The 25481-nt window shown below is 46.2% G+C and overlaps 2 protein-coding genes across 7 annotated transcripts in view; one reads left to right on the plus strand and one right to left on the minus strand.

The window, feature by feature from the left end:
- The window catches only part of LOC122701865 (60S ribosomal protein L12-like), a 144841-nt gene that overhangs the window by 11085 nt on the left and 108275 nt on the right, over positions 1 to 25481 (minus strand). Inside the window, exon 1 of one of the 3 annotated variants that reach the window (XM_043915270.1) lies at positions 6527 to 6531. The exons of 1 other annotated variant lie outside the window; for it this stretch is intronic. Coding sequence is in view for 1 of the 2 variants with exons in the window: in XM_043915269.1 (XP_043771204.1) it covers positions 1761 to 1762 (2 nt within the window). In the remaining variant the exon portion in view is untranslated. Of the gene's footprint in view, positions 1 to 1760; positions 1765 to 6526; positions 6532 to 25481 lie in introns of those variants that run through there. One more of the 3 variants, XM_043915269.1, reaches the window with a different exon arrangement.
- LOC122701855 (paired immunoglobulin-like type 2 receptor beta) lies at positions 4876 to 24711 on the plus strand. 4 transcript variants are annotated; one of them, XM_043915256.1, is made up of 6 exons: positions 4876 to 5517; positions 5949 to 6218; positions 10805 to 10999; positions 14051 to 14081; positions 15062 to 15111; positions 24611 to 24711. In XM_043915256.1, exons 1-6 carry the CDS (start codon positions 5220 to 5222, stop codon positions 24616 to 24618), a joined length of 852 nt encoding a protein of 283 aa, XP_043771191.1. In that variant the 5' UTR covers positions 4876 to 5219; the 3' UTR covers positions 24619 to 24711. The 4 variants fall into 4 exon arrangements, with proteins under 4 accessions (XP_043771191.1, XP_043771190.1, XP_043771188.1 ...); XM_043915253.1 differs by having other exon boundaries at positions 4911 to 5517; positions 5829 to 6218; positions 24611 to 24676; XM_043915254.1 differs by lacking the exon at positions 24611 to 24711 and adding an exon at positions 15541 to 15882 and having other exon boundaries at positions 4934 to 5517; positions 5829 to 6218.

The raw sequence follows: 25481 nt of genomic DNA on the forward strand, positions 1-25481 counted from the left end.
GCTCTAGAGCCCGAGGGCAGCAACTACTGAAACCTGAGCACCTTCACGTCCAGAGAAGCCACTGCCATGAGAAGCCTGTGCACCCCAATTAGAGAGCAGCCCCTGCTCGACGCAACTAGAGAAAGGCCTCATGCGGCAAGGAAGAGCCTGTGCACCCTGACAAAGACACAGAGCAGTCACATAACAACAATAATAATTCCAAAAAGAGACGTGGGAGATAGAGATTGAAGCGATGCATCTACAAGCCAAGGAATGCTGAGGACGCTGGAAGAACCAGCAGCTGGAAAAGGCTGGGAAGCATCTTCCTCCCATATGCTGTTGGGAGGCGTATGACACTGCTAACCTTGTGATTGTGGATTCTGGCCCCCAGAATCGTGACAGACACATTTCTGTTGTCTTAAACCAAAACCAGATAAATATGAGGGGCCAGTGACATGCAGTAACACTACGTTTTGTGGGCTGAGATGAAATGTATCTGGGGTCCAGGACCTTGGCTGAGATCCATTTGCCATTTCAGGCCTTGTAAGCAACTCTCACTCAGCTGTTCAGAATGAGTGTTTACTAAAAAGATATTGTAAAGAAAGAAGGAGGGAGTGGGAGAGACGGAGGAAGAAAGGGGGAAGAGGAAGAAAAAGGAGGATTTTTATGTCAATCATAATTCATCAGAAATTTGAATTCTTTGCAATGCACATAAATAAGATCACTTCATGGCTTTTTATCCTAAATTTGCTGACCAACCTGAGGATTGGTGGGGAGACCACGTTGACAGGGATGTGCTTGAGCTGATTGTTAAATTTGGGGGAGTGTTGCAAGCCGGTTGTTAAACACAGCCTTATTAAAAATTAAACAGTACCTGTACAACGTGGCTTAATGCCACTTAAATGGTGAAAATGGTAAATTTTATTTTTAGGTATATTTTACATAGTAAAAAATCTTAAGAAAAAACATGAACTTAAAATTAAATGTGTGCATGTGCTAAGTCCTTCAGTCCTGTCCGACTCTTTGTGACCCCACAGACTGTAGCCCACTGGGCTCCTCTGTCCATGGGATTCTCTAGGTAAGAATACTGGAGTGGGTTGCCATGCCCTCCTACAGGAGATCTTCCTGACCCAGGGATCAAACCCACGTCTCTCAAGTCTCCTGCATTGGCAGGCGGGTTCTTTACCACTAGCGCCACCTGGGAAGACCTACAATTGGATAAATCAAATTAAAAATGAGGGACGGGCATCCCTGCCTCCTTATTTCATCATATGCCACTACTTTCTCTGCTTTCGGGGTTGCTGTGCTACTGCCCCTGCATGGTGGGAAGACCGCACACGGCACGTGCTGCACGTTTCTTCCCGCCTCACTTTCAGTGACTTCACATCGGTAGCTGTATTACCTGCTTAGGCTGCCAGGGCCAAATACCACAGACAGGGTACCTAAAAACGAGAAATTGATTTCTTACAGTTCTGGAGGCTGGGAAGCCCAAGACTCTGATGCTCACAAGGCAGGTTTCACCCTGAGGCCTCTTTCCCTGGGTGTGTAGGCGGCTGCCCTCTTGCCATGTGTTCACATGGCCTCTGAGTGTAGGCGGTGCTCTGGGCTCACTTCTGATGAGGACACTGATCCTATTGGGCCAGGGCCCCCTCCTGGTGACCTCATTCAACCTCCAGTATTTCTTTAGGGCCTTCATTTCCAAATACACACTGAGGGGTTAGGGGCTCAACATATGAATTTGGGGTGGGGGGGGACACAGTCCACACAATAGTTAACTTGACATTCTGGGAGTGTTTACACATGGAAATTGTAAAAACCTACAAATCAGGACACCTTTTCTGAAAACTGGCGAACACTCACCAGCACGCTCCTCTGAGGGGAAGTGCAGACAACAATCCCCTGGTCCCACTCTTGTGATTGTCCTTCACTTCTCCCAGCCCGGGAGCTCAGCAAGGTCAGGGGCCAGCCTTTACTCCCCAGTTCTTTGCCCTCTGTTCTCATGTCCTGGGAGCCTAATCAGCATTTGTCGGTGGATCAGGAGCTGAAACGCACCCTAGTGACGTGAGGAAACCTAGTCACACAAGATGAACCTTGTGAATGTGACAGAGGCAGGAACTGCAGATGCAAGCTCTGGAGCCAACTGTGGGGCAGAGGACTTCCCTTCTCTGAGCTTCTGGTTTCTTATCTACAAAGTGGGGGTAATAACAGTACCTCCCTTGGAGGGGCCCAGTGAGGACAGGATGACACAGAGGGCTCTGCACACGGCCTGGATAGCTGCATGGATTATCACACTGATACCCATCCTTTAAAGATCTCTCCTTTCCATACACATTAGGTCCTCACCAACCACCCCACACCCTGTGCTGGGTGACAAGGACCCAAAGCGCCCTGAGCCACTGTCCCATTAGATCCTCAAGCATCTCCCTGTGTAGCAGGAAGACAATACAGAAAAGGGAAGCGTTGGTTGTTAATACGGCCAGAGGGCTGCTGACCCTTTGTCACTGCATGGGGAAGTGGTCGGGAGCATGGGCTCTGGGTTCAGACCCAACACCACCACCGACATTCACATGCAATGTGACTTCGGTTGAATCTCATAGTCTCACTTGGGGCCCAAGTTTCTTCCCACACAAAATGAGGATCAACATAGACCCTGCCTGCCTCCTGGGGTTAGTGGGAGAGTTAAAAGAAGTTGTTAATTTTGATGAACTCTAATTTTTAAGTATTTTCTTTTATGGGTCATACTTTAGGCTCTGAATATAAGAAATCTTTGCCTAACCCAAGATCTCAGTGACTTTCTCCTGGTTTTTTTTTCTTCAGCAGTATAATTTTAGAACTTTCACTGATATTATTAAAATACTAATATAAAATATTTTTATATTTTAAAATAAAACCTGGATTTGTTTTAATCAGGTATGGTAAGACAAACACACAAATAACTGTTATGAAGAAAGCAGTTTATATTTACAACTCCTTAAAAACAAGATGCCCATCACTCCATGCATGGAAGCACCAGGATCAGTCAGGAAGCAGAGAGAGGAAGGGGGACTCATGAGCAGGAGCCTTTGCTGTATGTTCTTTGAAAAAGACAGGCAAGGGAGAGCAGGGAGATTTAGGATTGGCTGGTTTGAATAGTGTCTGTAGGCTCTGGGGATTAGAGGCTGTCACTGGTAACCTGGTACCTGGCCCTGGAGTGAATAAGGCAGAAGAATATGGGCCTCGTGGAGCGTAAGAGCCAAATGGAGGAAGTGGTGGGGAGTGTGGGCTCTGGACTGGTTGGTTTGCATTTGACAGGCGAGCTCCTGGGCACGTCCGTTGCTCTTCTAAGAACTGGCAGCCTAGGAGGGACAGTCCCTCCCTGGTCACTGAGGACCCAGATGTCAGACCATCAAGAATACAGCGAACAAGAAAACACAGTCAATATGGGTACAAGACGCCCAGTACAGTAAGTGGGAGATGCCATTCCTGCCTGTTTCAACATTAACTTTGTGGGGCCTGGGTCTCTGCTTGTTTCACGCTGTGGGTCTTCTCTTCCCAGCTGGACTCTAGGTCCTGGAGGGCTCACTGCACGCCTGCACCCAACCAGGGCAGGACAAGCCTTCTCTGGGCCCCTTTCCCAGGGAAAACAAGAGGAAATAAAGGGTGCTGATGTCAGCAGAGGCCCGTGGACTGTCTATGGGAGAGAGTAGGGACCAAGACCTTGACCCTCCTCTCTCCTCTGTCCCTGTCCTTCCGAGAACCCCTCGTCATCTTTCTGTGCCTCGTGTGTCCTGCCTCGTCCGGGCCCAGACCACGCTCACATCCCTCCTGCCTATGTTTCCCCAGACCCTGAGAAGTGGACAGCTGAATGGAGTACAATGAATGATCTCCTCTACTCTGGGCTGTGGGAGGAAGGAGAAGTGAGGGAGGGTAACTGGGGGTGCTTGGTTGGGGAGGGGCAATCTGGATAAGAGCCAGGTTCACAAGGCAGACGGACATGAGTGTGGTCCAAGTCCTGTCCTGGAGGAAGCAAGAGCCTTCAAGGTGACCTCTGTGTGGATCTTGAAGATGTTTGGGCTGAACTGATAACAGGAATTCATCTTCTCTTCCCCTGATAGGAATGGGAGAGTTGGGGACTCTCTATGACATTAAGGTCTGTGACTCAGTTTCCCCCAGGGATGAAAGGGATATAAGGATGCATCCACCAAAGAATGTCCTAAAGCTGGAAGTGAGAAAAAGCATGTTTAGGGCTTGAGTCAGATAAAAGGATTCCATGGAGGCGCAGAATCTGTTCTCTCCTGCCTGGAAACACAGGTATGTAGAGATAGCACGGCTGCCTGGCTGGCCGTGAGAGAAGTGTGGAAAAAACTATTAGGACTTGGTGGGGGGAACTGAGAAAAGGAGAAAGGAAGTCAAAACGGTGTCTTCCCACCACTATGGTCCATTCAGTACGCAATGCCAAGCTCATCGTGGAGCTGGTGAGGGTAGCCTCCTTCTCAGCCAGCCCTGGGGGTCACCAAGACCACCAGCCCCCCGTGTCTCACCCCACCCAGCACCAGTCACACCTGGCAGTGTCTCCCTCAGAGATGATCCCAGGGACAGTCACCAGGGTGACCCATGACTGCTCTGACCTTGCTCCTCTCTGTCCAGGGAAGGCCCTGGATGAGCCAGGGGCTCACAGCTGCAGATGGAACCCCCTGAGGAGTGTTATTAACTGCAGCCTCCTGGGGGTCACCTCCCAGAGCTCTGCACTCAAAGGGCGAGGCCCAGAAATTCTGAGGTGTGACCAGGAGGAAGCTTCCAGAGGGAGCAGAAGGCTCTGTGGGCTCAGCAGGACTGGAGCTCAAGGGCTGGTCCCACCGCTCAGAGTCCTGGACACGGGCCTTGGTTCTGCCTGAAGACTGGGAGGGGGAGACACTGCAGGGGAGCCCCGGCCTGGAGGGAGAGGGGCCAGAGCAGGCTGGTGCCCCCGTGTCTGAGGGGGGCTGAGCGTGACCACCAGCGGCTCCCCCCGGCTCCTCCCTGAGGGGCTGGAGCTGGGCGGGGACCCGGGCCCACCTCTCCCTGAAGGAGCCTGAGCTGGTCCTGCTGCCGCCCCTTCCCCTGGGAGGAGAGACACTCAGAGAAGCAGAGACCAGGAGAGACACAGAGGCGGCTAGCCAGGGAGATGTGAGGCGGGAGACAGGAGCTGAGGGGGGGAGGCCCAGCGGGCGCAGGTCAGGACCAGCCCCCAGGGTGAAGACGGGGGCGAGGAGCCCCAGACCATGGCTCCCTCTGCACTGACCACAGGGAAGCCCTTTTGCAACAAAGGAAAAGAAGAAGCCAGGTTGATAAAGGAAGTGCCCGTCACTGTCGGGGTGGGCGGGTTTGGGGAAGGCCCCCACCCTCCTCCGTCCTCTGGAGGAGCCTGGTCCTCACTCCTGGTGCTGAGTGTCCCCCAGGCCCCCACAGGCCTCCCCTCCGGCCTTGAGGGCTCTGCCTGTCCTCTCACCCGGGAGGGGGGCAAGGCCATGGGGCTGCCCCTGCTGCTGCCCCTGCTGCTCCTGGCGTCTCTGCAGGCTGGTGAGTGGCTGGGCGTGTCCTGCTCTGCCAGGGACCCCGGGGAGGGGCTGTGGCTGGGTGTGTGTAGAAGGGTCCCCTGGGGTAGCTGGCCAGGCCTCCCACCCCCAACAAACAGAAGGGGTCCCACAGTGCGGGGTCTCCCAACCTTCCACCCTCCTCCCTGCCCCAAGCCTGGAAAGAGGATCACCCAGGCCAGAGGGCCAGTCCTACCCCCCGTCACACATCCCCCTGCAGGTGAGGGTGCCCGATGGTCTGGGGTCACCTGCTGTGTCTCTCCTGGTGGCTTCAGAGTCTCTCCCTCCCTCCTCTAGGTCACTGGGCACAGAGAAATCCAGAACCTCTCTTTGAGATGAAGCAACCAAGGAATCTCTCAGCCCCCGAGGGTGGCTCCATTCACATCCCCTTCTCCTTCTCTTACCCCGGGAAATTAGCCAAGGATCCCAACGTGAGAATATCCTGGAGATGGAAACACTTCCATGGGGAGTACATCTACAACATGACCCCTCCATTCATCCATGAGAATTTCAAGAACCGGCTCTTCCTGAACTGGACAGAGCGTGAGAAGACCGGCTCCCTCCGGATCTCAGACCTGCGGAGGGAGGACCAGTCTGTGTACTTCTGCCAGGTGGCATTAGACACACTGGCATACGGCAAGCAGCGGTGGCAGTCCATCGAGGGGACCAAACTCACCGTCACCCCCGGTGAGTCCAGCTGTCCTGCCTGAGGCTCTTGGAGGCCACTGATGCCTTGGGCCCCGGGCCTGGCTCAGGCACCCTCTTCCTGACTCCCCTCTCTCAAACTTCTCTTCCTGCCCACCCCCTACTCCTCCCCAGGCCTCCACCAACTTTACCCTTTTCACCTTTATCTTCCCGAACCCAGGACCACCTCCTGTGCCCATCCCCCTCTCTGCCCTCCAGATCCAGCCCCTCCCCCATCCCCAGGCCCCCCCCCCCCCCGCACCCTCTGTGCTTTCAGCTGTCCTTGCTTCCTGCTCCAAGTTGGGCTCCACCCGGCCCCTGCCCGCGCCCCACGTCCTCCAGGTGACTTGACATCTCGGGGTGCGGCTCCTCCCCTTTGCCCTGAGTCCTGTGTGGAGCCCCAGCTGTCACATGTCTGTCCCCCCAGCCATGAGCTCAGCCCGCACACACAGCAGGTGCCGAGGGGCCCCATGTCCCCATCACCTGATTTCCCGTCTCCCCTTCCTTCTCTGCTCTGCCCCCCAAAACATCAGTTCAACCGTCCTTCCCTCATGTCATCTCTTTCCTCGCTTTCCATCTCCTCCCTCCTTCCATCCCCTTTACCTCCTTCCCTCTGTCCCACCCCCCCATGTGGTTCCAGTCACCCTGTCCCCGTGTCCACCCTGACCCTCCCCTCTGTCCTGGTCATGACGAGGCAGCAGGCCAGGCAGCTCCCCTGACTGTGACCTGCATCCGGGCGGGATGCCTTGGCAGCACCGCCCCAGCTGACCTCCCCACACCCTAGGTAACAGTTGGTCCTATTGCCTTCCTCGCACAGCGAAACCTGCCTGACGTGATTTCTGGTGCAGGTGGGGTCTGACCCCAGTTTAACCCCAGAATCTCTTCTCTTAACCATGAGCCTCTCAGCCTTACCTACTGACCTGTCATCGCGTTATCTTGACTATTTTTAACCTAACAATGGATGTGTTGCATTAACAGATCTCCCTCTGTCAATCAATGGGCCATCGGAACTTGAACCTCAATTTGTTTAACCTCACTTTATTTGTCTCCAGAGCAATGGGGGTGGGGTCCTGTCTGACAGTCACAGGCAGTAAGGGGGTTGTTGTCTGTAACGTTTTAGAAAACTAGTGAATGACTAATACAGTTTGCTTTTATAATCACTTGTGCTGGCAATTCTAAACAGTATCCACGAGGGATGATGGCTCTCAGCTGGGAAGGGCACTCTCTCTGACCCTTGGAAAACAACTGCCCCTTCTTGACCACCATGCTGATTTCAAAGCAAACAGTGCCTCGGAATCTGAATTCACCGAGACAGACCCAGATTAATGTTTCCTGTGTCTCCTTCATATATCCTTAAATGACCTTTTCTGAGAGGTTTTTGGCCTCCTTAGATCCCTCTTCTTCCATTTCTAATTCCCTAACTTCCTCTCCATTCTTTGTTTTTATTATTAGTGTGCAACATTATCTTTTGAATGTTTACTTTTTATAACTTAAGTTGTAAAAGTAAAGCATAAGTCTTGACCAAGATGGAGAGTTACATGCACATGTTTATCTCCACTCCCTCTCAAAATCTAATGAATGACAGCGAAGGGAGTTTTTAAGACAAAAACCAGCAACAACAAAACATTTGTGATCTAGGAAGACAAAACCAAAATTGGGGAAGCTGGAAACAGGTGTATGTAACTCACTCAGGAGATCACAGGAGTTTAAGCCAGCAGTGGGGACAACCAGGAGGAAAGCAATTCACACAACAACCCCCCCTACAGGGTCATAAATGTGAACCCCTAATATCCCTGCTGGGAAAGATTGACAGCAGGAGGAGAAGGGGACGACAGAGGATGAGACGGTTGGACAATGTCACCAACTCGATGGACATGAGTCTGAGTAAGCTCTGGGAGTTGGTGATGGACAGGGAAGCCTGGCGTGCTGCGGTCCGTGGGGTCACAAAGAGTTGGACACGACTGAGCAACTGAGCTGAACTGAATATCCCTGAAGGAGGGTATGAAGCAGTCCAGATTATGACTGGAGATTAGCATAAGTTTTATGCTTTTGTTGCTGTCCAGTAACTAAGTCGAGTCTCACTCTTTTCAACCTCGTGAACTGTAGCAAGCCAGATTCCCCCGTCCTCCACTATCTCCCATAGTTTGCTCAGATTCATGTCCATTGAGTCACTCATGCTGTCTAGCCATTTTATCCTCTGCCATCCCTAAATCCTTCTGCCTTCAATCTTTCCCAGCATCAGGGTTTTTTCCAACGAAAAATCAGGGGCCAAAGTATTGGAGCTTCAGCTTCAACATCAGTCCTTCCAATGAATAGTCAGGGTTGATTTCCCTTGGGATTGACTGGTTTGATCTCCTTGCTGTCCAAGGGACTCTCAAGAGTCTTCTCCAACACCACAGTTCAAAAGCGTCAATTGTTCACCTCTCAGCCTACTTTATGATCTAGCTCTCACATCTGTATGTGACTACTGGAAAAATCATAGCTTTGACCATGGGGACCTTTGTCAGCAAAGTGACATCTCTGCTTTTTAATATGCTAAGTTTGTCATAGCTATCCTTTGAAGGAGCAAGGAAGGAAATTTCATTTCATGGCTGCAGTCACCATCCACAGTGATTTCGGAGCCTAAGAAAATAAAATCTATCACTGCTTTCATTTTTTCTCCTTTTGTTTGCCATGAAGTGATGAGACCAGATGCCATGATCTTAGATTTTTTAATACTGAGCTTCAAGCCAGCTTTTTCATTCTTGTCTTTCGTTGGTCCTCATTAAGAGGCTCTTTAATTCCTCTGCGCTTAATGCCATTAGAGTGATATCATCTGCATATCTGAGGTTTTTGATATTTCTCCCAGCAATCTTGATTCCAGCTTGTGCTTCATCCAGCCCGGCATTTCGTATGATGTACTCTGCATAGAAGTTAAATGAGGAGGGTAACAATACATAGCCTGGTCACGCTCCTTTCCAATTTTGAACCAGTCAATTTGTTCCATGTCAGGTTCTAACTGTTGCTTCTTGACCCGCACACAGGTTTCGGAGAGACAGGTGAGGTGGTCTGGAATTCCCATCTCTTTTAAGAATTTTCCACAGTTAGTTGTGATCCACACAGTCAAAGGCTTTAGTGTAGTCAGTGAACCTGAAGAAGCTGTTTTTCTGGAACTCCCTTGCTTTCTTCATGATCTGCCTCCTCAAAGCCCAGCCTGTACATCTGGAAGTTTTAGAATTAGAATTCCATCATTTTCTGTATTTCTGTGTTCCGGAACCTTCTGTCTGGGAATCATCCACTCCTTGAATTTTCACCAGAATTTAACCATTAAACCTTCTGAGCTTGAAATCTCTACAAAAGGTAGTTCTTTAAAACTGGCCTCAATTTCTTCTTTGTCTGCCCATTAAAGTTTACTCTTTTTTAATTCTTTTCAACTTTTGTTTGTCTCAGAAAATCAGACATTTCACAGAGCTTTGTAGATTTCTCAATGATTTTTGGAATGCATGTATGATTTCAACACTCTTTTGACACTGTTAGGTTTGTAAGAGTCTTCTCTGCTTTCTGGTTTGTTTTTCTCTGCCTCCTGCATTGTTTATTCCTTCTGCTGTCCTATTTCCTTAAATATGTATCCAGTCTAGGTTTTCATTACTTTCAAACTGTGAGTGTCCTTAGAGCTGCCTCCTCACTGTTTTTGTTACTCGTTTCTCGGATGCTAATCTTTCATTCATTTAAAACATCTTCACATTTAAAATAATGAAAGTTTATAGAAGCTTTAGTTTTGTAGGGTTTTTAACGTGCATTCCTATCACTTTTATCTGATATGTTAGTAAAGTTAAGTAATTTTTAATTTTAAAAATCTTAGTTGAGGCATGGTATTTACACTTTTATTATTAATTTCTAATAAGAGTGGACATGAATTTGGTCCACACTAACCAGAAGACTTCATTGGAATTTGGGATTTTCTTCCCTTTAGTGGGGTATTAAGTAATTTTTCAATTATCTATTAAAAGAGGTACAATCTATTTGTAGGACTTAGAAATTAAGTTAACCTTAGAAGTGCATTCCAGTATATGTTAGGTACAGACACATACTGTTTGATTCCACTTACAGGAGGTCCCTAGAACAGTCATATTCACAGAATCAGAAAGCAGACTGCTGGGGGCCAGGGGCTGGGGGGAAGGGGAAAAGGGGGACAGAGCTTCAGTTTATGAAGGTGAAAAATTCAGGAGATGGATGGTGGTGAGACTTGTACAATAGTGTGAATGTACTTAATGCCACTGCACTATACAGTTAAATATGGTTAAAATAGTAATTTCCATGTTATGTGTCTTTTACCACAATAAATAATTTTTTATCCTGTGATTTAGTTCACCTGTGGGTAGGTGGTAAAATGAGGTTCTGAGGTCATAGCACTGATCAGTCAGAGTCAGGATTTTAAAGAAGTGAAGAGGATTCAAAGCTTCCAGCATCACCTCTTGTTACTCCGCTCCCTGTGGGAGAGCTTCAGAGACCTGCTCCCCACCCCCACTTTCCCCAAACTAGGGAACAAGATTTGACAGCTTCACCCAGATACCTCCAGCCCATTAGTGAAGAATTTGCATATTTTTCAGCCACCAAAACAACCACCTGGGGTCCTATCACCACCACCACCACAGCTGGCCTCGGGGGCTCAGAGGGCAAAAGGAGTTCCAAGCTGTGGTCCCTGACCATGGAAGCTACAGTCGGGTTGGCACTGGCCAGCGTTGTGCTGCTCAAGATCCCGATCGTGGGACTGGCTGTGTACCTTTGGTGGAAGAGAAGCAAAGGTAAGTGGTCCAGGACTGCTAGCCTCTCCCCAAGATTCCCAGCTCGGTGTTTCTCAGAACATACTGCACCAGAATGACCAGGGGTGCTCCGTTAAAATGCTAGTCCCTGCTGGACCTGAGGTCTGGTTTTGGGAATGTGCGTTTTTAGTGACCTCCTCAGGTGGCATTCGTGTGTTATCAAGTTTGGGACCCACTGTGTTTGTATGCATGGAGGGAGAGGCCAGATCCTGGAAAAGTTTAAGAGAGAAAACAAGTATGACTTGGTGATTGCACTGGTGCAAGGGTGAAGGCATGGGAATAAGTCTCATGTCTCCAACTTGGGCAAATGAGGCCATGGTGAGGCCACCAAGTAAATTCGGGAGCAGAGGAGGTCAAGGACCATGATTGGGAGAGAAGAATGGTTCTTGAGCTTGGGATGGTTTATGTTTGTGTGGCATCTGAGTAGAGATGCCCATCAGAAATTTGGATGTATGCATTTACAGCTGAAAGAGAGTGCAGGGAAAGAGGCATTAACTATTTATGCCACAACAAACTCCAAAACTGATTTGAAATATTTTTGAAAAAATTTGCAACTTGGGAACTTCCCTAGTGGTCCAGTGGTTAAGACTCTGCCTTGCAATGTCGGGGATGCAGGTTTGATCCCCGGTGGGAGAAGTGAGATCCCGTATGCCGCAGAGCAACTAAGCCTGCACGCCGAAATTACTGAAGCCCACGCGCTGCTACACAGTCAGTACGTGACAAGGAAGATCACGCATGACACAACAAAGATCCTGTTTGTCCCAACAAGACGCGGCGCAGCAAAATAAATACATAAATAATTTTCAAAATTTGTAGTGAGCAATGAGCCCTGTCAGACTGTAAAGCTCAGAGCTTGCAAAGCACAGAATTGTGCGTGCCTGCAGCCAACCCTGCTTCACACTCTGGCCTGGTAACCGCTGGCACACGAACACTACCGCTGTGAGCCCGAACTTACCGACCGGTAAAATGGGAGTGAAAACAGTACTTCCCTGGAGGTGTCGTGACAAACAGAAGGCATTTAGAATAGATCCTGCAGCAGAGTAAGCGCTACATGAGCATGAGCAATTACAATTTAGCTACAACAGTTAAAATTACGTCATTCTGGATTATGATAGGTAAACAAATGGAATAAAAGTGAAAAATCAGATACAAGCAGGATAAAAACAGATCCAAATATATGTGGGAATTTAGTAGGTTAAAAGGAAACGTTTCTAATCAAGGGGGAAGAATGAGTAGCTCTGGAATAATGGAGTCACAGCTGAGAGAGAATAATATCAGCTCCCTGCCTCATAATTTGCACCAAAATTGAAGATATAAAGGAGGAAAAAATAACCCTATTGCTAGCAGAAAGCAGGTGAAACTTACTTTACAACCATGGGTTGAAGATGACTGGCCTAAGTATGACAAAATATCCAAAGTCATAACAAAAATATTTATAAATTCAACTACATACAAATTGTTTTATTAATTCTGCAGAGCGAAAACCAGAGTGGTTGTCTCCTGAGAGTGAGGATGAGGGTCAGAGATGAAGAGAAAATGTGACATAGTCACTGTGGAAATGCAAAATGGTATTTGAGGATCAACTCAGATGAGAAACCACAAATGGGTAAAAACATCATTGCACATAGTTATGTCTTCCCCCAGCAGTATTCAAGCCTGCAGGTTTAGAAGCATTTAGGACTTACTGGTTAGAATCTGCGTACAACTGTTAGCACCAAAATCCAGAAGGAAAGGTTAAGATAAATAACACAGAGTTTACCTTTTCCCCTCATATAAAAGAATGTGGAGCCAGAGAGCAGAAGCTGCGTCCATAAGCACCGAGGCTCCTACCTTTCTGTTCACTGTCCTGCATTTCGGCTTCTCACCCAAAGGCCACCTCATGGTTCATTATGGCTGCTAGAATTCCAGCCATTGTTTCTCAGTCCAATCAGGATGAAAGAACAAAAAGACTATTCCCCAACTGTCTGTCCTCCTTTTAAAGAGCCTTTGTGAAGTCCTACCCACAACTTCCCCTTATGTCTTATTCGTGAGATTTAAAAATTTTTTACTTAAATGATGGCTGCTGTCGTTTTTTGGGGGGGTGGGGGGGGGAAGGTTCTTCACTGTGGTCTGCAGGCTTTCTCCTTGTGGCACTGGGGCTTAGCTGCCGCATGCAGCTTGTGGAATTTAGTTACCTGCGCCCCCACCCCAGCCCACCCCCACCACCCAGGGATTGAACCTGTGTCCCTTGCATTGGAAGGCAGATTTTTAACCACTGGACTACTCAGAAAGTCCCTTATGGGTTAGATTCAGTTATACATCCTACATCTGTCTGTTGGGGGGGGCGGCACCCAGTCACTCCAGATAAAATCAAGGTTCTGTAACTGAACAAGGAGAAGTGAGTGGATTTGGGGCAACATACAGTATCCCCTGCCCCGGGGCACAGCCACGATTGGGGACATGTCAGCAAGTGTGGCAGAAGCTCAGGGGGACCCAGGGGGTCAGGGAGCCCGTGAGAGGGCGCAGGTGGAGAGGAGGGGGCTCAGTGGGGGGCTTGGGTAACCTGAGAGGGAGCGGATCGTCAGGACAAGAGTGCAGTGAGGTCACGCACAGGTAGAAACGGATGATCCCGAAGAGAGCCGGAAGGAAAGATAGCTGAGCATAGAAACCCTAGTGTGTGCTGTGTCAGAGTTCTCAGTCCAGTGATTCAAGAAAAGAGGAAAGAAAACGACCCAGGGTGCAACTGAGCGGACCTGTGGTAGTCTGAGCTGAGGGAGGCCAAGACCACCGTGTTCAGAGAGTGACAGGGCTCTGGGTGCGGGAGGAGCTGCTCCCCTGACTGGTGTGGGGGCCGAGGCAGCACAGGTGCGGGCAGCCTCGGGGTGCCGCCGGGCGGGGGGCGGTGTGTCAGCTCTGAGTCCCAGGCCCTTCCCCGGGAGGTTTCAGCTGCTCCCGTCTCTGCAAGGATGGACTCAGAGTGGGACCAGGCAGAGAGGCGGGGAGGAGACAGGCCTCCGTGGACGGCACAGTGACACGCTGTTGGTCCTCCTACAGGTGTGCGGACTGAAGCCAGGACCCCAGCCAGGTGAGCGCTTGTCCTCCAGTATGGGGGGTGCGGTGGGGCGGGGCTATTTTATGAGCAAGAAGTTTCCTCCTGAGAGCAGCACCAGGGAGCCTTTCACAGGCCTCCCCTCCTGGACCTCCACCCACATCCTCCCAAGCCCCCACAGGCCAGGCTCTTCACTTCCTGAGGCTCCCGATCCTTAGAAAGTCAGAGCAATGGACCAGCACTTTCTCTGACTCTGTCCCAGAACATCTCCCTTTGTCTGTCTCTGGCACCTGCCTTTCCTCCTTCCATCCCCAGGTCTCAGCCTTTCCCTCTGTTCATCCTGGTCTGTCTCCCCCTTGAACAGTCCTTCCAGAACACACCCGCCCCCTCCACGCTCTGTCCCCTTTCTTGCTCCTCTAAAGTCTGTCCTCTGCCCTGTGACTCGCGGCCCCCAACCTGGCTCCCTCTCCTCTGGCCCCGGCTCCTCTTCCTTCCCTGACACTCACCCTCCTCACCGCCCACCGCGTTCCTTTCTCATCCTCTCTGCCACGTCCAGGCTTTTCCGTCTCACAGCCCCTCCCTCCTTTCTCGCCTTCCTGACTCTTGACAGTGTCCTCCCGGGACCCCTCCCCGGACGGCGTCTCCTCGGGGACCAAGGCCTGAGCACCGCCCGGGGGACCTGAGGGAAGCTCCCTGGTTCTCACGCTCCAGTTTGGACCCAGGCGCTGCCGCAGAGAGGACAGGCGCCCCCTCCTGCTTCTCCTCCCTGCGCCCCTCAATAAAGCCGCTTCTCTGCAAGAGTCCACCCCAGTCAGCTCTCAGGGACGGGGCTACACTGCAGATGGCCCCTCAACCCCATCCAGGCAGCCTCCTCCTGAGAGCCCCAAACCTCTGCCTTCATGTCCGAGTGTGACCAGGCAGGTCACAGAGTCCCCACCGAGAGAGCGGCCCGAGGCAGGTGGTAGCTCTTTCCCGCCCAGACTCTGACACAGCACTGCCCTCCTGTTCCCACTCAGGGAGTCCTCCCAAAACGCGGAAGAGAATTACGAGAACACCGGGAATAAAGGTAAGTCCTGCCACCAGCATCCCCGCTCTCACCTGGGTCTTCCTTCTTCTCCCCACACCCCCTCCCCACACAGGTGCCCTCAGCATCCTCCTCTCTCCCCTGCCTCACCCACCCTCCCCTGAGACCCTGGTCCTGACCTAGAGATGACCTCACTGCTGGAGCCCCTGCCCATTTCTCTATCTTGGCTGCCTGGTCACCTGACTCTGGGACAATTGGTCTTTTTCCAAAACAACATATAGAACTGGAGCAGGACCATAAAATAAGCAGGTCAGGCTAGGACCTGTAAGGATGAGAGGGAAGTTTGGAGAAGGTGGGGTGGATGGACAGAGGGACCGTGGTATCAGTGGGGCACCAGCTGTGGGATCGTGGCTCTGAGATGGAACCCCTCCCCTCTGCTGTCTCACCCCCTCCCATTTCCTTCTCCCCCAGGATGACGCTGGAGTCCCCAATGCCTCCCTCACTGTCTCCAGCTTGAGCTCACCAACTCAGCAGAGCCTCCCCTCCCCCCTCCCCACTGGGAACCCCAGGAAGAGACCCTATACTCTGTCTTAAAGGCCTAAGGAGTGGGACTGAGTGGGGACCTGCTTCGAGTCAGCTGCGCACAGGGATCTCAGCTCCTCATAATCTCCCCGGCCAGACGCAGACAGCTGAGAGGCCGGCAGGTACGGGGCCACCAAGGACCTGAGAGTCACACAGCCCCCGCCCCAATTCCCTCTTCACCTCCCCAGCCTTTCACCACAAAAATAAAAGGACCTGTACAATCTGCCTGAATGCATCTGCGGAGAAAGCTGACGTCACCTTCAACTTCTGTCCTTCTGGATGTTGAAAAAAATGAACCATGATAGATAGCTCACACCCAGATTCCTCCCCTGGTACTTCTGTTCAGTGACTGCCTCAGGCCAGAGACAAATAAATCCCCAAACACTGGTAATCAATCCGGAACCCAAGGTCCGTCCCCTTAATCTAACCCTTCTACTTTCCTTAGGACAATAACTAGCACGTGTCGTGTTCGTGCTTTACGTGCATGGCCTCATTTCAGCATCATCAGCCACTCTATGTGGCACTGGATGCACCATCTGAGAGAGGATAAGAACCAGAATGGTCACAGTGCTTTTCCCGAGGCCATGTTGCTAGTAAGTGACTGAGGCAGGATGTGAACCCAGACCTGCCCTCTCGATCTCCTTCTCCCAGGACTCAGGCGTCGTCGCCTCCCCAGATCCCTATACTGACAGGTCTCCCACCAGAAGGCACCATGTGCCCCAGCGACATGGAGAAGGAGAGAAAAAAGCCAAAATTTAGAGATGAACCAAACCACATTAACTAGTAACCTGGTTTATTAATATATAAGCTGCACAACTCTAACTTTAGCCAAGTAACCTCACAGCCAATGAACAATCCCATCAATAGACTACTTCATCCAACAAATTAGAATACACATTTTTTCCCATGGTCACATAGAACATTCACCAAGATAGACCACATTCTGGGTCACAAAATACATCCAAACAAATTAATTAATTAATTTATTTTTTCATCCAAACAAATTTAAAAGGATAGAAATCATGCAGTGTCTACTCTCAGACTGCAATGGAATTAAACTAGAAGTTTCAGTAATGGAAAGAACTGGACAATCCAAAATACATATAGATTAAACAGTACACTTCTAAATTCATATAGATCAAAGAAGAAATCTCAAGGTAAATTTTAAAATATTTTTAATTAAATAAAAGTGAAAGGACAACTTGTCAAAATTATCAGATGGAGCAAAAGTAGTGTAGTGCTTAGAAGGAAATTCATGGCACTGAATATGTTTATTAGAAAAGAAGAAAGATATAAAATCCATAATCTAAGATTCACTAGGAATCAGGAAATTTGACTGAACTGAATTTCTTAAGATTCAATCTTAGGAAACTAGAAAAAGCAGGGTAATTTAATTCAAAGTAAACAGAAGAAAAGAATGATAGGTATTAGAGCAGAAATGAATGAAATAAAAAATAAAAAATCAATAGAGAAAATAAACAAAACCAAAAGATCAATAAAGTTGACAAGACTCTAGGCAGACTACTAAGAAAAAAATTAAGAAAAAAGAAAATTACTAAAAATTACTAATACTAGAAGTAAAAGAGGGGCTATCACTACAGATCACATAGACATTAAAGGATAATAAAGGAAACTCCATCTCCACAAATTTGTTAACCTAGATGAAATGGACCAATTCCTTGAAATACACAATCTGCCAAAACTCCAATAAGAAAAAAATAGACAATCTGAATAGGCCGATATCTATTAAAGAAATTGACTTGACAATTAGTTACCTTCCAAAACAAAAAACACCAAGCTCAGATGGGTTCACTGGTAAATTCTTACCAAACATTTAAGTAAGGAGTTATGTCAATTTTCTACAATCTTTTTCAGAGGATAGAAGCAGAGAAAATATTCCCCAACTTGTTCTACGAGAGCAGCATTTCCTAAATACCAAAATAGACAAACATGTTACAAGAAAACTACAGGCCTCATGAAGACATGCATCTGACCAAATCCCACACCCTTTCATGATTAAAAAAAAAAAGCCTCTAAGTAAACTAGAAATAGAATGGAACTTTCTCAATGTGATAAAGAATATCTACCAAAACACCAATACCTAACATTATACTTGGGCTTCCCTGATGGCTCAGCGGTAAACAATTCACAGGAGATGTGAGTTTGATCCCTGGGTCAGGAAAATCTCCTGGAGAAGGAAATGACAACCCACTCCAGTATTCTTGCCTGGGACATCCCATGGACAGAGAAATCTGGTGGACTGCAGTCCATGCAATCACAAAAGAGTTGGACACGACTCAGCAGCCAAACAACAACAACATCATACTTAACGGAGAGAAATCTGAATCTTTCCCACCAAGATCAGGTCCAAGGCAAGGATGTCCTCTCTCACCACTCTGTTTCCACACCATGAAATAGAGGTCCTTGATAATGCAATACTGTAAGAGAAGGAAATAAAAGTTTTCAGATTGGGAAGGATGACATGTTTGCAGATGACATGATTATCTATGCAGAAAATCTGAAAGGCTTGACAAAACAAACAAGAATATCCTAGAACTAATAAATGACTGTAGCAAGCTTACAAGTTATACGTTTAACCTAAAAGTCAATTGCTTTCTTATATACTAACAATGAAAAAACAGAATTTTAGAAAAAAACAAAACAAACATTATCACTGACACTAGCAACCCCCAAAATGAAATACTTAGGTATAAATCTAACAGCATATATACAAGAGCCTTATGAGAAAAATGACAAAACTCTGATGAAGTCAAAGAAATAAATAAATGGAGGAATATTTCATGTTCATGGACAGGAAGAATCAACGTTGCCAATATGTCAGTTCTTCCCAACTTGTTCTACAGATTCAATGCAACCAATCAAAATCAAAGAAAGTTATTTTATAGACATTGACAAACTTATTGTAAAGTTTCTGTGACACAGAGAACAGACTTTGGACACAGTGAGGGAAAAAGAGGGTGGGACAAATTGAGAGAGTAGCATTGAAACATACACATTACCATCTGTAAATCAGATAACCAGTGGGAAGTTGCTCTATAAAACAGGGATCTCAATCCAGTGCTCTGTGACAACCTGGAGCAATGGGATGGGGTAGGGGGGAGGAGGGAGGTTCCAGTGGGAGGGGACATATGTACACTTAAGGCTGATTCATGTTGTATGGTAGAAACCAACATACACTGTGAAGCAATTATCCTCCAATGATAAATTTAAAAAAAATAAAGCTTATATGGAGAGGCAAAAGACCCAGGATAACCAACAATACTGAAGGAGAACAAAGCTGGAGGACTGACCCTACCCACCTTCAAGAGGTATACTAATGAAGATGGTGTGGCATTGGTGAGAGAACTGACAAATAGATCAGTGGAACAGAACGGAGAACCCAGAAATAGGTCCCCATAAATATAGTCTGATCTTTGACAAAGGAGCAAAGGAAACACAATGGAGCAAAGACAGTTTCTTCAGCAAATAGCGCTGGAACAACTGGACAGTCTCAGGAAAGAAAAAAAAAGGCTCTAGACACAGATCTTACACTTTCCACAAAAATTAACTCAGAATGGATTATACCTAAATATAAAATTCCTGGAAGATAACTAGGAAAAAATCTTACTATTTTGGGTATGAAAAGTGAAAGAGTTAGTCACTCAGTCATCTCTGACGCTTTGCAACCCCATGGACTGTAGCCCACCAAGCTTCTCTGTCCTTGGAATTCTCCAGGCAGAAATACTGGGGTGGGTAGCTAGTCCCTTCTCCAGGGGATCTTCCTGACCCAGGGGTCAAACCCAGGTCTCTCTTTACTGTCTGAGCAACCAGGGAAGCCCACTTCAAGTATGGTGAATCCTTTTTAAACACTATCAAAGAAATGATCCATGAAAGAAATAATTGGTAAGCCGGAGTTCATTAAAATTAAAAACCTCTGAGTGGTTCAGTGATAAAGAATCTGCCTGCCAATGCAGGAGACACAGGTTCGATCCCTGGTCTGGGAAGATCCTACAGGCCTCAGAGCAACTGAGCCCGTGCACAACTGCTGAGCCTGTGCTCTAGAGCCCAGGAGTTGAAACTACTGAGCTCAACTACTACTACTAATACTGCCACAACTACTGAAACCCACACACTCTAGAGCTCATGCTCTGCACAAGAGAAGCCACCTCAATGAGAGGCCCAGGCCCTGCAAGTAGAGAGTAGCCCCTGCTTGCTGCAACTAGAGAAAATGGCTGCACAGCAACGAAAACTCAGCACAATAAAAGATAAATCAAAACATAATGACAAGGAAATTATTAACAGAAAATAAGTCACAGACTGGGGTAAATATTTGCAAAAGACACATCCTGATACAGCAACTTTTATCCAAAGTATATGAAGAACTCATATTTCAACAATAAGAAAACAATCCAGATTTTCCTGGTGGCCCAGTGGTTAAGATTCCGTGCTTCCACTGCAGAGGGTGTAGATTCAATCTCTGGTCAGGGAACTAACATCCCACATGCCACGCAAAAGCAATCCAGTTTTTAAAATGGGCCAAATACCTAAATAGACACCTCACCAAAGAAGATATATAGATGGCAAATAAGTATATGAAATGATGTTCCACGTCATATCTTACCAGGGAAATGCAAATTCAAACAACATTTGACACCACTACACATTTATTAGAATGGCCAAAATTCCAAACACTGACAGTACCAAATGCTGGCAAGGGTGTGAAGCAACAGGAACTTTTTCTCACATTGCTGGTGGGAATAGAAATATACAGCTACTATACAGCTACTTGGGAAGACAGTTTGGTGGGTCTTACAAATCTAAATATACTCTTATCATAAGATCCAGTTATTGCACTCCTTGGTATTTATTCAAAGGAGTCGAAAACTTAAGATGACACAAAACCCTGCACACTGATATTAATAGTAGCTTTATTCATAACTGCCACAACTTGGGAAGTAAACTAGAAGTCTTCCAGAAAGTAAATGGGTAAATAAGCTGTAGTACATCCAGACCATGGAATGTTATTCCACAGCTTAAAAAAGTTACCAAGCCATGAAAAAACATGAGAGAACCTTAAAGGTGTATTGCGAAGTGAAGGAAGCCAATCGGAGGCAGCTGTATACTCTTGATTCCAACTTTATGACATTCTGCAAAGGGCAAAAACCATGGAGATAATAAAAAGATCACAGGCTGCTGGGGGCAGGGGTGGTGGTGGGCAGAGATGAAGAGACAGAGCACAGAGGATTTTTAGGGCAGTTCAAATACTCTATATGGTGTTATAATGATGGATGTGTATCCTTATACATTTGTCCAAATTCACAGAATGCACACCACCAAGGTTGAACCTTAGGGTAAACCATAGTCTTTGGATGATTATGACGGTCAATACGGGTTTGGTAAAAAATGTACCATCCTGGTGAGCAACATTGTTAAAGGGCAAGGCTATGCCTGTGTGGGTGCAGGGGGTATATGGGAAATCACTGTACCTCTCTCTCAACATATCGTCAACTGAAAACTGTTCTTTTAAAACGTCTTTTAAAAAACTATCATAGAAATTTTATTAAAGAGTAATATTTGATGATATAAAGATTTCTTTTAAAAAGATCAGTAAAGGAGAACTTCCCTGGTGGTCCAGTGGCTAAGCATCTCCCAATGCTGAGGGCCTGGGTTTGATCCCTGACTAAGGAACGGGATCCCCCATGAAGCAACTGAGACTTCACATGCCACAACTAAAGATCCCACACCCAGCAATGAAGATTAAAGATCCTGCATGCTGCAACTAAGACCCAGAACAGCCAAATAAATAAACATATATTAAAAATAAAAGATCAGTAAGGGAATTCCTTTGTGGTCCAGTGGTTAGAATTCTGAGCTTTCACTCCAGGGGACATGGATTGAGGAACTCAGATCCCCCAAGCTGCACAGTGCGGCCAAAAGAAAAAAAAGAAAGGATTGGTAAAATTTTTAAGTCTGATAAATAGCAGTTTTTTAAAAAGATATTCTTAGTGTGTACTGAAGTATACACTACAAATGCATAGTACTCCAAACACACTAAGTGTGGTATATATGTAAGTACATGCAGTATATATGTACTGAAACGTGTCCAGGTGAAATAATGTTTGGAATTTTCTTCAAAATAACAAATGCTTCCAGATAAAATCTATGCTTCTCAATAAAATCTGATGTCTGGAATTTGCTTTAAAATATTATGAAGGGGAGATATAAATTAGGAATTTAGGATTAACATATACACACTACTATGTATAAAATAGATGACCATCAAGGACTTCCTATATAGCACAGGAAACTATACTCAAAATAACTTGTAAGGAAAAAGAATCTGAAAAAAGAATATATGCACAACTGATCACTTTGCTGTACGCCTGAAACTAACACAATAATGTTTGGTTTACAAGAGACCCACATGAAGCATAAGAATATGGAAAGGCTGGAGTGAAAGAAAGAAAAAACATGTCAGGCAAATTGTAACCAAAGAAATCTGGCTTAACTACAGAAATATAAGGGGAAAAAACAGACTTGAAGAAAAAGGAAATTTCTAGGAATCATGGGTTTACTGTGTAACAGTAAAGATTCATTTACTGAAGATATATTAAAATTCTAAATGAGAATGCATTTAAGTGACTTCCCTGAGGGTCCAGTGGCTAACACTCCAGGCTCCCAATGCAGGAGGCCCAGGTTCAATCCCTGGTCAGGGAACTAGATTCCACATGCCGCAACTAAGATTCCGCATGTCAAAACTAGAGATCAAAGATCCCAAGTGCCACAACCAAGACCTGGCGCAGCCAAATAAATATTTTTAAAAAAATAAAACAGCTATTTTAAACAGAAATACATCAATGATTATTGGGGGGGGGGAGTACAAAGGATCATGAGGCAAGTTCTGGGGATCGTGTAAATGTTTTATATCTTGAGTGCATCTGTGGTTATGCAACTATATGTCTATCAAAATGTACAGTTATGATACTAAAGAGTAAATTTGATTGTATGTAAATTATACCTCAATAAGTCCAAATTTCAAGACAAAAAATATTTAATATCTTTAAATGCACTGATTATTATTAAAGGAATTCTCAGAGACCAAAACTAAATGAAACTAAAAACTCGGAGAGTGATACACTGAAGACTGCTTTCCCTTTGAGAGTATTTGCCAAGCTCAAGGAATCTGAGATTTGGTGTTCAGAAAACTGAAAACAGGCAACAAACCCCCAAGGTCTTTGACAATGGGGTGAATCTACCAGGCAATTATCCACTTGGCATAAAGCCAGAGTCTCAAAGTTCTACATCCTCATACTGTGTGAACTGGAGACCACCACCCCACACTCAAGCAGAGGATTTAAAGAATTTGACTGTCTTGGACCATGATCCAGAGTGAATAGAGAAAACTCTGGATAATTTACACCCTCAAGTCAGCCCTCAGGGAGATGTGCAGCCGAAACTCACAAAACAGCGTGGGCTGAAAAATCTCAAGCTGTGTTAATTTAACATGCTCTAGGGTGTTACTAGCCTAAATTCTTGGCAAAAGCAAGAATTTTCTTTGGAGAAACCCATGATTGGGTGAGATTCTTCTACGCTAATTTGGTAACCTCTAAATTCAACACTAAACTAATAAAAAATCAAGTACCAGATTAATGAGCAAGGGATCTTATTTGAGTCATATTTAAATCAACCATAAGGTTAGTAATAGGGGTAACTAAAACCCGGAGCCACACATGCTTATGACTTAGATCTGTTATCTGTTCTTCACATTCTTTGCAGCCTTCCAGCCCGCTTTTCCATTTGTTACTTTTGGCTGCTTTCCAGTTTCTTCTTTTCATTTTTTGCTCTTGTTATCAGCTTTGACTTGAATTTGTCATTCTAACATTAAACTAACTGCTTTTTAAATTCTATTTTCCCCAGCTTTACTGAGGTATAACTGACAAAACTTGTAAATATTTGAGTTGTACAGTGTGATTTTTTAAGGTGCACATCATGATGGTTTAATATAGGTATACATTGTGAAATGATTACCACAATTAAGCTAATTAACACATTCATCGCCTCTCATAGTCACCTTTTCCCACTATCAGTACACACAGATTCTCTTTTCTCCACAATCTCACCATCACCTGTTATCTCTTATCATTTTGACAACGGCCATCCTAACAGATATGAAGTGATGTATCATTGTGGTCCTGATTTGCATTTCCCTGATGATTAGGGTTTTAAGCACATTTTCATATTCCTGTTGGGCATTTGCATGTCTTCTCTGGGAAAGCATCTATTCATGTCCTTTGCCAATATTTAAATTGAGCTGTTTCTCTGTCATTGAGTCATATTAATTCCTTATACATTTAGATATTAATTGAATGTAATGCGCTTGAATCATCCCCAAACCATCCCCCACTCCACACCACCACCGGCCACAGAAAAACTGTCGTCCACGGAACTGGTCCCTGGTGCCAAAAAAGGTTGGGGACCGCTGGTATAGGGGTCTAATTTTTTCACATGTGGATATCCAGTTTTCCTAACACTATGTGGTAATTCACAAAATTGAGTACTACACATGTGAAAATTAATGAATTACAGCTATCCACAATAAATAATAATTCTCAGGATGAGTGAAAGAAGCAAGTGTAGAAGAGTATTTCAGTATGATTTCATTTTATATAAAGTTTAAAAATATGCAAAAACAACCCCTGTGTGTAAATGCAAATATATATGGTAAGATTACAAAAAATATCATCTAAATGATACACACTCATTTCAAGGTAGTGGTTTCCTCTGAAGGGCCAGGAAAGGGACCGGATTAGAGAAAAACATAAAGAAGGCTTTAGAGTAATTATAATGTATTTTTCTTCAATTGGGTGGTGAAGACAGGTGTTTGTTGCATTATTGTCCTCTGTTAGAGATATTCTTGTAATTATTTCATTTTTAACCAAGAAAAACCTTTTCTATTTAGGTACATAGGAGAAAGAGGAGCCCACAAAGGAGACTGACAAAGAGTGGGCAGTGAGATAAATGGAGAACATCGTGGGGTCCAGGAAGCCAACGGCGCATGCAAGTTTCAAGAAGGAATGTCAAGTGCTGCCAGTGGCCAAGTAAAACAAGCACTAAGTGAACTCTGGATTTGGTAATTATGATGTTCATAAGTAGCACTGGCCAGAGCCCTTTCAATGGTGTGCTCAGGGTAGGAGCCAGTCTGAGCAGGGCAATAAACAGAAACTGATGAATAAATCAGCAAGGATATAAAGTGTTTTGTGGGGGTAGGGAGGGATCACCCCTCTTCTGGAGGTGAGCCTGGGTGCAGATGCAGTTTTCTAAGGTGGCTTGAAGCAGAGACAGCAGGGACAATGGTCTTTGCTTTCTCTGTGAAGCAAGTGCTGCCCCCTTCTGGAAGTGAGGAGAGAATGATGTAGTGTGACTGTGATTGTGCTTTGCACAATCAGTTCAGTTCAGTTCAGTTGCTCAGTCGTGTCCGACTCTGCGACCCCACGGACCGCAGCACGCCAGGCCTCCCTGACCATCACCAACTCCCAGAGTTTACTCAAACTCATGTCCATTGAGTCGGTGATGCCATCCAACCATCTCATCCTCTGTCGTCCCCTTCTCTTCCCACCTTCAATCTTTCCCAGCATCAGGGTCTTTTCAAATGAGTCAGTTCCTCACATCAGGTGGCCAAAGTATTGGAGTTTCAGCTTCAGCATCAGTCCTGGGAGAAGGCATAAAGGATTGCCTTTATTAATAATAAGAAATGTAACAAAACAGGAATTCTCTGGCAGTCCAGTGATTAAGATGGCAATTTCATTGTTGGAGCCCAGGTTTGATCCCTG

The sequence above is a fragment of the Cervus elaphus genome, chromosome 10 (assembly GCF_910594005.1).
Source record: "Cervus elaphus chromosome 10, mCerEla1.1, whole genome shotgun sequence".
NCBI lineage: Eukaryota > Metazoa > Chordata > Mammalia > Artiodactyla > Cervidae > Cervus > Cervus elaphus.